This window comes from Ascidiella aspersa, chromosome 1 (assembly GCF_963924565.1).
Source record: "Ascidiella aspersa chromosome 1, kaAscAspe10.2, whole genome shotgun sequence".
Classification (NCBI taxonomy): Eukaryota; Metazoa; Chordata; class Ascidiacea; order Phlebobranchia; family Ascidiidae; genus Ascidiella; species Ascidiella aspersa.
The window spans coordinates 6,678,413-6,689,961 of NC_139447.1; the positions used below are offsets into that span (position 1 = coordinate 6,678,413).

General features: G+C 37.2%; 1 protein-coding gene across 1 annotated transcript in view; it reads left to right on the forward strand.

Annotated features, from left to right (window-relative positions):
• The window catches only part of LOC146166814 (protogenin A-like), a 42,037-nt gene that overhangs the window by 24,389 nt on the left and 6,099 nt on the right, over nt 1–11,549 (forward strand). Inside the window, exons 18-25 of the mRNA XM_083385026.1 lie at nt 2,844–2,981; nt 6,370–6,505; nt 7,912–8,004; nt 8,437–8,557; nt 9,336–9,427; nt 10,033–10,153; nt 11,027–11,099; nt 11,174–11,260. Of these exons, the coding sequence (XP_083241152.1) occupies nt 2,844–2,981; nt 6,370–6,505; nt 7,912–8,004; nt 8,437–8,557; nt 9,336–9,427; nt 10,033–10,153; nt 11,027–11,099; nt 11,174–11,260 (861 nt within the window). The remainder of the gene's footprint in view (nt 1–2,843; nt 2,982–6,369; nt 6,506–7,911; nt 8,005–8,436; nt 8,558–9,335; nt 9,428–10,032; nt 10,154–11,026; nt 11,100–11,173; nt 11,261–11,549) is intronic.

Sequence of the window (11,549 nt, forward strand, 5' to 3'; positions counted from 1 at the left end):
AAAAATTTACTATTTAATTTATTTTTTGTGATCCAATTTTAGATCTTTGAAATGCTATAAATTGTGTTCGAAAATTCTTCGAATGTTTCATATTAAATTGTCTGGCGATTCTGTTATACCCGAGAAGTTTCAGAAACATATCGGATCTCGTCCGATAACGCCGATCCGATGTTTAAATGATATTGACTTTATACCATTGTAAATGGTCCAATATTTAGTTTTGTAAAATAATACAGAGTTTTTTTTCTCGAAATCAAGCTTAATCTCGGTGTATAAGTGGCATCACCAAGTCTGACTTCCCCCTACTTCCTGCTTGACCGAAAACTAAAAAAAACGACAACGATTGCTCTTTCAAGGAATATGCCTTTTGTGACTTAAGCTTTGCGAAATAACTGAAGTACGTTACGAAGCACGTTGTTTAGTGGGGCAAAGGGCAGTGCTGCCCACAGATAGTTTGTTTAATATTTTAAAAAGTACTCAATCTCGATCACAGGATTGATATAGGCTTGTAGTTTTTACCTTGATGGGCAGCTCTTAAGAATACTCCTTATATTGACTTAAAAAAAGCAATCCTGACAGTTGTGATTCCAGTTAAATAAACAAGTATTGCATCCATAGGCGGATCCAGGGGTTACTATAGGCCATGCTTTTCCACTTAAATGAACTTTTTTTTTTGTATGTTTTAGTTACGTAACTGCAACTCGCTTTGTTGGGTTTTGCTATGTTCCTGTTCAAAAGCGCAATGCATACTGTGGAATGTTATACTAACAAGTTTGGTACCCATACTAACTAGACGCCTCGTACACGAGTGTCGAACTATTTCAAGTTTAATAAAATAATATTCCGCCGAGTAATATATGAAATAAAAAACATGACTTTTTTGCTGACACAAAATGCGTTTTCTTCTATATTTTTGCCTTGTGAACATTCCCAACCTGGTTGATGTATAATTCCTCTACTAACTACGCTGTAAAAATACCGCTGCGGCTTACCTAAGGCAGTGGTTCTCCAACTATTTTAACTTCGTTGGCGTTGCTTATAGAGGTTTGCCACAAAATCTTTAAAAAAATTTATGTTTTTCAAAAAATCTATGAATTTATTTTATGTCCAGCTTGAGCTATGTGTTTTCGAAAGTGTCGTTAATATATTTTTAATTGTGCTTTTATATTGTGATTTTTTAATATTTTACAAAATTGTTTGGCAATTCTGTTATACCCGAAGAGGGTTAATGAAATACACAAGCATAATGCTTAAACTTTAATAAAAAGGAAGAAAACTAGCTTACAACCTCGAAGTACCTGAAATGAGCAAGACACAGACACATTGGGCTTATCGCATACAAGACATTAACTATCATGTTTCAAATTTTAGATTAAAAAAACTAACAGTCTTAAAGCCCGGTTAAAGAACTTCTTTCGCCAAACCGTTAAACCAGTTTGGCAGAATGTTGGCAACTTGGTGACTGTGTCGGACCAGTTGAAGAAAATATTTTTAATTTTTTTTGAAAGGTCGATTTCGCAAAAAAAACTGTTGTGTTTCCAAACATTTTCAACCTATTATACTTTTAAGCAAGAATAGGAAGGAACACTCTGCACTTCAGTTGGCGGAAATTGATTTTGTTGTGCCATTCTGAAAAACTAACTGAAGTGCGGAGTACCTTGTTTGTGGGGAAAAAAGCAGTGACAGGCAGATAGTTTGCTTATTGTTTTGAAAAGTACTCAATCTCGATCACAGGATTGATGTGTGCTTGTAGTTTTTACCTTGATGGGCAGCGCTTAAGTATACTCCTTATATTGACTTAAAAAAAGCAATCCTGACAGTTGTGATTCCAGTAAAATAGACAATTATGACATCTGCATTGGCAGATCCAGGGGTTACTAGGCCATGCTTTTCCACTTAAATGAACTATGTTTTTGTATGTTTTAGTTACGTAACTGCAACTTGCGTGAACTTTGTTTTGGGATTTGTTATGTTCCTGTCTCTGTGCTGAACAAATCTAATCAGCACAAAAGCGCAATACATACCATGACATGTTGCGCTGTGTTACTGAGAACCTTGACAAACAATTTCCATTAAATTAGACTATACATTCATTTATATGCGAATGTCTGTTATGTGGCTAATGTTTCGATTGAAAATTTCTGCAAACTTAACCAAATAAACTTTTTTTTTCGGTTTTCACGCATTTAAACTGGTATTGAGCTACATGTTTGCACACGAGTTTGCTTAAAAACAGCTTGTCTATGAAACAGTGTCTATGAAACAAGAAAAGCAGACATGTATAGAAATGCAGACATGTCCAGTGTACACCCACACATTGTACTTTTGCATCCCCCGTCTGTATTTCTTAATGCCACAAAAAATTTGCTCCTGGTTCACTACTTTTCTTGTTAATTACCTTGTTTATCGCCTAAACATGGCAAGCTGTATACACTTGATAGGGTAACACAGCATTTAACTTTAGAGACGAGATCAAAAAAACGAAGAATTTGATCCCAAAATTCTTGTCACCAGAACCTTTAAACCAGTGGTTCTTAACCTTTTTCCTTTGCTGTGCTGCACTCTTACATCACCAACCCATTCTCGCACCCTTTTAAATTACCAACATTGCTTAAATACCAAAACCATTGTAATTTTTTCTGTATACAAGTTACTGATAGCTCAGTAACACAATAACAAAATGCGAAGAAATAAATTACAATAATTGAGTTATACATTTTCTATGTTTAATTTAGCATCCCCACACCCTTGAACAGTTCTCGTACCTCTTGGTTGTGCGAGTACTCCTGGGTAAGAAGTCCTGCTTTAAACTGTTTAAAACTTATTCTCACCTAATTTTCCAGAGTCAACCCTCGAGAAGTGTCTGCCTCCTCAGAGCAGTTGTATCCTGAAGGTGGCGGCCAGCAACTCCCAGGGGCTCGGTCCCTTCGCCATCTACCCGATAATGTCCGGCAACGGAGACGGACTGCTCTGTGAAGTCGGTGAGTCTCCGCTTTTGCATTATTTTTCATTCTCGGTGTTTTTGAAAGGAAATCCCGCCGCGAGTTATAACGGTGCGGACGCTGTGATATTCAGTCGCTGATAAGGTAGCATCAATATGCTTCTAAAACCAATTTACAAAGTTTGGTAAACTTTATTCAAATTTTCTGTTATTTATATTTCTACTAAACACCATCGATCGTTCGGATATTTTGAGCTGATAGTTCCACACTTGGCTTATTGACAGTATTTGGTTTTAGGTAAAAAAATGTAAACAATCTTTTAAAACTGTTGTTGGTTATATGGCACCGTCGGTTTAAACCAGTGCAAGCAGTGCATTCTTAACCTTTCGGACACTTGTGGACTCGTAAAAAATAAAAAATACTCGGCGCACCGGTAACCACAATATCGAAGGATCTCTGGACTAATCTTCTACAGAAATGCGTCATTAAAGCTTTCTGTATACTTTTCTCGCACGGTTTGCAAATAGCCAAAAAAACAATTAGTTTTGCCGAACAAGTAATACAACCCTTAAAACTCAGTTATGCAAACTTGTGGCCGCAATCATGAATCAGCATAAGAATGTAATGCAACTGCATGTTGAGTAATTGTAAGTTGGCATGAGATTTAATTTCGAGCTAGTGTGCCATCAACTAATCAGGGTGTTCTGTGCTATATACAAGCTGCCGGAATAGGGCCATTTTTAAAAACAGCAGGTTAAATTCACTGGCAAATGATTTTTGCATTAACGAAGTTTAAGTTGACAATAAATATAGTTTTCAACCGCACAAGCATAGAAAAATCTGTGAAGATTAGTCTAAAACTCGGTTTATATCAGAAGAGCGACTTTATGCGGAGTTTCCCAGATGTCCATTCGTAATCAATCGACAGAGCGCAAACCATAGTCGGTCCGTCATTGAAGCGCTAATCCCGAACCACTTTCGGTCGTCGGCCAAAATCAACTCCGCAATGACAACAGCGTGAAACCCTCCTGCGCTAATTTAAAGTGGACAGTTGCATCAGTGGGTCGCAACCAGGCCACAATTGCGGTCGGTTTTTCCCACTTATCTCTCGACCACGTGCTACTTGAACCGGGGCGCTTGTACCACGTCCGCACCTCGCGCCTACGATGCTGATCGTTTTAACCCTGTGTGACATGCACTGTGAGCACTATTAGGAGTGGGGATGTACGATAATATTGTATCGGGATGTACGATAATATTGTATCGGGATGTACGATAATATTGTATCGGAACCGATTCCCGATATCAAGTTGTTCTATCGGCACTCCTGGGGTATTATTGTGGCATCGTTGCTGATCCGATACTGTTGTTTTTGCATTACAGCAATGTTTTTATTATTACATTAAAAACGCAATAAAAATATGTTTTCTGACGTAAAAGCATATTTTTTTATCAATGGAGTTTTTGGTATCGGATCACGATAGTTTTTGCCCAAATATCGTGTATCGATTCAGAACGAAATAACAAGTATCGTGCCTAATTAATAGGGATTTCCGAAAGTTCGTATTTAATCCGATACCCGAGGTTTAGGGCAAAAACTATAAGGTCACCTGTGTTCCCAATGACGCTTTTACTATGTTTAACTCAGCAACCTTTAAATTTAAACTTGAAAAATGCGCGAGTTTTTATCAATAGATTTATTTATCGCAAATAAAATACTCCTGAATGTTATTTACTATTTCCCGATAAATTTTACCATTAAAGGTTAAAAAACGCTAGTTTGGGGAATAAACCATGGTTGACATTCCCAAATAAGTTTTTCCTAAAATAAATATTCTTGTAGGAAATTGTAATCAGTTTGTACGAGCTTAGCAAAGCAATCGCTGAATAAACTGATAGTGTAGTGAAATGTGAAACATATGTTCCTTGTTGTTTCCCAAGCCATAATTAGTCCAAGCCACATCTTAATTAGTCCAGTTCATTGCTCGTCAAAGTAGTGTTATGGCCAAATAAACAAACGAATGCGTTTAAAAAAATTGGTAATTAAAGCAAAATTTTTGTTCATGTTTCTGTAAAATGTCAGTCGTCAAATCTAAGGTTCGCGAGTCAGTCGATTGTAGAATGTAAGTAGGGATCCCAACAGGGTAATTTGGTGATTTATGTGGTGTTTTTGACCTACGTTAACACGGTTTTTACATTTTCAAGACGGAAATGTTTCGTGTAATTTGAACGCATCAGCTCTGGCTAATTATACGGAAGCAACAAGTACTTTTTTCCTGGAATTCTCGGACGAACACGAACTTCCTTGACCTTTAGCCGCTAAACCACGGGCTCAGTTAAATTTTAACTGGAGCAGGCGTCACTGGAATTACTGGCGTAGTAGCGATTTGATCATAGGTGTAAAACCAAGGCATGCCAAATTGCTGGTTTAACTAGCTACCTCAAGTCTCGTCCAAGTCGGTGAACTTGCGACCCCGGGGCGTTTAATGATTAGCAAATCGCGGCAAATTTTTGAATTGTTTTTCGTTTAAACTCTTTAAGCTTGTGCATCCCGAAGGCCTTATTAGAACCGTTGCTGGTAATTTGAAGCGTATTTTATGTCACGTTAGCTCAATCAGTGGATCAGTGGCCGTGTTGACACAATAATTGGTTTCGGCTTTTGTAAAAACAATCTTGAAAACCAACTTCCACTGAGCAGGTTTCTAATTGTTTTAAAATGCAAGTCATTATTTACTTTTCACAACATGACACTGCTTTTCCGAATTTTTGTTTACCTAATCGACTATTGCCTTTTTTTCGTTCTGGGAAAAACGCGTGCACACATAAATATATCAGCAGATTACATTTGGGGATAGCTCAAATGATTCCGTGTTCATATGTGTTTTTACAGCACAACATCATATATACACGTGCGTATAAACTTCATAAATGCCCGGATTTTTTTTATTTAACATTTTTACATTAAAATTTATCTCCGATTTTTTTGCCCTGCATTTCGCTATAAGTCAACTCGTCGGAATACCTATCTGTCCATATGTAAATAACCTAAAAAAGAAGTAAGTTTTAACATAACAGGTTGTGGTCAACCCGGCTTGAGATTGACAAATTTAGGCAACTAACGCATGTGGCAAAAATTCAACAATGACGCTAGTATACCGAAAGCCACCGCAGACTAACCGAATCTGTCGTCAAATGATGCAAGCAAGGCAGGACAGAGAAACAACTAGCCTTCAGTGAGGTTCCAATGATACCGGAGCTGTATTCGTTGGTAAAAAAGCAGCTTCAGAAGGCCTAGGCCTAGATCATAGTTATTGAACACATAAATGTGTGCGTATCTTTTAATGAATGGCTATAGTATATTAGACTTTACATTACCTTTCAACGGTGAAACACCATTCGCAAAAATAAACTTCAACGCATTTTTCAGTCGCTTCACCGCCAAGCGTCGTCACTTCCACGACCAAGGAAGATTCGGACGAGACTTTGAACATCGTGGCTGCAGTCCTCATCTCACTCTTTGTGTTCTTCTCTCTCGTTCTTCTAGCGTACTGCTGCTGTACTCGGTGAGTTGAAATTGTAGTTGGTGAGTTGAAATTGAAAGCTTTTTTTGCCACTTTAGATTCGTTGATGTCAACCTAGGGCAGGGGTTCTTAAACCGGGGTCCATGGACCACTTGGGGGTCCGTGAACTAGTTTTAGGGGGTCCATGAAGGCCTAATTGAAATATTAGTGTATATTTCAAAAGTTACAATTTTCTCGAAGAAAACAGTTTAATTAATAATAAAACGTTTTTGCACTGTATGTATTTAGACTCCATTTCACTTTCACATTTTTAGACCGAAATCAGCAGATATATAAAGTTTATTTGTATTGTGACGCCAATTTATGACGTCATTTTTGAATTTTTTTCCCCTACCGTGGTCCACGCAAGGCCCCCCAAAAAATTTAGGGGTCCGCGGTAAAAAAAGTTTGAAAACCCCTGACCTAGAGGGAAGCAAAATATAAGTTTTTTGTCCTCGAATCTCTGTTCGTTTGCATTTGTAGTATTTTTCGGGGGATTAAAGTATCCTGTCTTTACAGACTCGCTGGTAACTCGCAACAATTTTTTTTCAAATGAAAGTAACGTTAATCAGAATCCTCTTTCGAATAACAGAATAATGACAAAAAACAAAACATTCTGGTTCTATTTGGATTCTATTTGATTAAGATAATGATATTGCTTTTACGAGCGAAATATATTTATCATCTAACATCCACACAAACTGATTTTCGGTTTGCCATAAGTATTGAAATAAGTTTAATCTTTATTAACGAAGCGTTGCCATTTTTTTTCGCTTATGAATTGTAAATAGTCACACGTGTCCAAACCTTTTCACTCTTTCGCTTGATTTAGCATTGGTTTTTAGTATTAAAATTGTTTAGTCAAACCAAGTTTTCGATGTCAGAAATATGTGTAACAACTTTCTAGTTAAAACGCTTGTGTTGATCGGGCCTCGTTTTTATCGGACGGGCACCAATACCAGTGAAGATCCTATGCTTTATATCAGGGGTCGGCAACCTTTTTGTAGTCGCGGGCCAAAACCAACCTCAGAAAGGTCTCTGCGGGCCGCACAAAACGATAACTTAGAAATGTGTTATTAACATTATAGAACAACTGTAAATCAGCCGGGAATCGGATCGTTTTGCGCCTAAAAACGTGTTTAATTACATTTAAGGAGGCAGTAATAAAGTATTGGCGCAAAGCGCGAATAAAATGCGTTTGTTTGGTTTAAAATCCGAGTGCACACATCGTTATCCATACTACTAATGAAAAGTGTAATAAAACTACTTTGAGGAAACGCAATAACATTAGTTAATCTAGTTGAGTGTTTGTCAACCGACCCGCGGGCCGTAGGTTGCCGACCCCTGCTTTATATAATCGGCCTATTCTATTTTTGAGTTGGTTTTACAACCCATTTGTTGTTTTGTAGGTGTAGCAACGAACGACTAGAGTTCTGCGACTGCCTGTGGTGTAAGGAGTCGGCCATTAACTTCCGCGACTGTGGAACACACTCGAATGCCAGGTAAACCATTTTAACTGCACCGCTGTTACCCAAGCCATTATTTATTATCGTTGTAAACGTCGCTATTATTTATTATGCATATTTTTTTCGGGTATGTGTAATACTCTTTTATAAACCTTATCCAGTTGAAGTCCAAATTTAACTTCTGGGATAGTAAAAAATCTTTAAGTCTTATCCTTAAAATAACTGCAAGCTGTATACGTATGCAATGAACTGAACAGTAGCCTTCAATGGAAAAAAAAACATTTTGATTTTTTTTTTGGGGGGGTGAACTTGAGAACAATGTAAAACGTATAACACAAAAAGCATCACATGCACAGCGAAAAGACCTCTTACAGTTATCGAGTCAAGATTCCCATATTTGATTGCTACTTTCAGTTTGACGAAAAATGGTGACCCCAAAGTACAGTAATTCTCATGTGGTTATTTCAGGCCGACGGCCGGTCGTCGAAGTATTTCCTCTCCCGAAACGACGCTGCTCGTCCGAAACGGCCCACACACAAACGGGGTCGTGAAAAACGGACACGGACCTCACAAAAACGGCGTTAAAGGGGTGAGTTAGAAGATGGGTGTGTTTAGAGTCCGTAATTATTTGTCACGTATCTGTAGGATATTTAAAGATTGTGTGTTTGCAGTTACATGTTTGTAAAATTTGTCACTTATTATTTTGTGACGCCATGCGTTGTTATAGCAGGTCTCCAACCTCTTGGGCATACGGAAAAAATAAACAAACCATAGGCCCTGCATTAACTTTTTTCTTTAGTGATTTACTGAAATAGAAAACTAAACAAAACTGAAACAGAGACATCATATGTCGACAATGATTTTACAATATTTCATGGTTTTATGCTATCGAATATTTGAGGCTTACTAATAGAGCAAAAAATAAAGTCCTAAATAATCAAAAATATATCCGCAAAACATTACGATTAAGATCCCTTGCTTTATAGCGGTTGTATAGTCACATCTCTCTAAGTTGTTTAACGGCAAGGGTTTGTGGTTTATTTGCACAATTATCAAAGCAACTGCAAAACTAAATATTGTGTTCATTACGTAACAAACGTTTATTTAACCTTGAAAATTCAAAACGTAAACCAGTGTATCCTAATTCTGTAACCTTTTTATGTTTTTTTCACCTTTATAATAATGTGCACTCGTACGTTTTCGTAGTGTGTTTACAAACACGTTTTCAAAAGATAAATACTGTTTCTCAATAAAACAACCAAAAAATGCCTATTTTAAACTTCGAACAGAACAGAGAGATGGAAACCTTGCTTTTTCGGCTTCGTTGACATTTTTAAATTTTAATTTTCTGACTATGTTTCGTCCAGACGAACGGCTTCCACAAAACGAACGGGTTCCACCTCGAGCCAAATCAAGGCAACCATATCAACGCGAACAGCAGCAATTCGACGGTTAAAAGGTGATTTTTTTGCGTATTTTTTCACCACTTTACAACCATTCGCCTCTGCCTGTTGTTTTTTGGCGCTAACTTTGGCAAAGCAGCTTGGTTTTTAATTGTTCGCTTAGTTGTAATTTTCGCTTAGAACTGCTTCAATTCATCAGGTTTTTGTTACGAAAGTAGACAGGATATATTTTTTCCGTTTTGGAAATGTATTTTCCTTAACAAAATTTAAACTACAACAGGGCTATTATCTAACACATTTCACTAATGCAAAATCAACCTATTTTTTACGAGACGAGACACCGTTAACAATAATCGCAGTCATACATGCGTGCTTTATGGTTCTGTTCGATTTTCCATTCCGTGTACCTTTACCTAAAATACCCCTCACCCACCCAAATTGCATTTCCTACCTAAATGAACCATTCATAATACACACTGTTTACATTTCGTGACTCCTCATATTGACCAATACCAACGGCCTACATTACGGCGCACGGTTTTTGTGACCTTGTCATGTTTGCACGATAGTTCTGATCAGAATGGCTGATTTCGGTAAGCCTAGCTAAAATAAGCTGTATTAACGTGCTATCTAACTGAAGTACGCTGTGTGCTTTATCCAGCCTTCCATGCCAGCAGCAGGCACCCACTAACGGCAGACGCCCGCCTCGCAACACATTTTTCAACAAGGAACGCAGCAGGACGTTAAGTTCACGAACCGACGGCCGCGGCGTCTCCCAACAGGTAAAAATTCTTTCTCTAACATCTTACCTAACTTTGTAAAAAAAAATTTTGGTTCGTAAATCAAGTTCTTTATCTAACATCGCACTTTTAGTTTTTTCTAGAACTTCGTACTTACCCTGTTTTTTTTTTCGTGGACAACCGTGCCTATTTAAACAACTGTGCCATGAACAGAGAAAATAATTGGCATATTACCGCTACTTCATCTAAATTAGTAGAACTGATACATATAGCCACTGGCTTTATTGACTGTTTGAATCAAGTGAAAATAAACTGTTCTTAAATGGTTTATTATGGCTCCTTGCAACAGAAGTGTAATTTGATCAGGGGTGGGCAATTAGATTTTTGACTGGGGGCCGCATGAGGAGCAGAAAATGCCTTGGCCGGTTGGATTAAAAAGGGAATCTGAAATACACATAATATAAAGAGTGTTTTATTTAGTTTTTGAATTTCATTTTAACAAGCTTGTAATAGTAAAAAAAAGTAATTTTGCCTTGAAAGTGTAATTTACTCAATAAAAATAAATGAATAAAAAACGTTATTTTTACTTAAGAAAGTCTCATTTTTACTTAAAAAAAGTTTTAGAAGAAGCAAGCCGGGTCGTAGTTTGCTTGTAGGTTTAGATTAATGTTTGGGGTGGTGTTCAGGAGTGGCGCCACTTTTTCCAATTATTTTATATATATATTTTTAACTAAAACTTGAGATGTTGGTGTCGATCTTTGTGTTTCTCGTCCGCACGTTATCACTGCTTCCCAGCGTGACTCTTACTCCTATGTTCACACTACAAAAACAGTTTATTTTGTTTCAAATTTCCGCTTTTTCTCCCATTGCTATATTTGAATTCGATCATTAAAAAAATTCTTTCTTCATTTGCAGGGAATTCCCCTTTTATCTGTCCCTATCCCGAGACACACTCGCTTGTTTCAGAAGGAGCAGGCAACCGCTAACGGTAAGGCTGGTTCTTTTCAAGTCCTTTATTGTTTCTCATCACGACAAAAAATAAGTTTGATTTTTTTTATGCAGAGCGCGTAGAAATTCCACCAGAAGACGACGTTGATGATTTTTTAGACGATTTTCCTTCGCAAAATACCTCACTTACCCATGAATTTGGTGAGTAGCGGTAGATTGGTCCATTTTATGGCGTATTTTGCGCTGTTAGGCGCAGTGTCGTCAATTTAGTTATTTGTTTATTCGCGGATAGACATACAGTAAACATCGTTCCTTTGTTAGTGATATTTAGTATTGGAATTTCCCGTTGCAAATGTTGGGATATTAAGGAATTAAATTATTTGTTTGCTATGCATCGTACAATTTTTTAGACTTAAACAAATACCAAAAAACAATACCAAATTCTTTATATACTTATAGTTTTAGCTTGTTTGATTCTCGTCATTTTTAT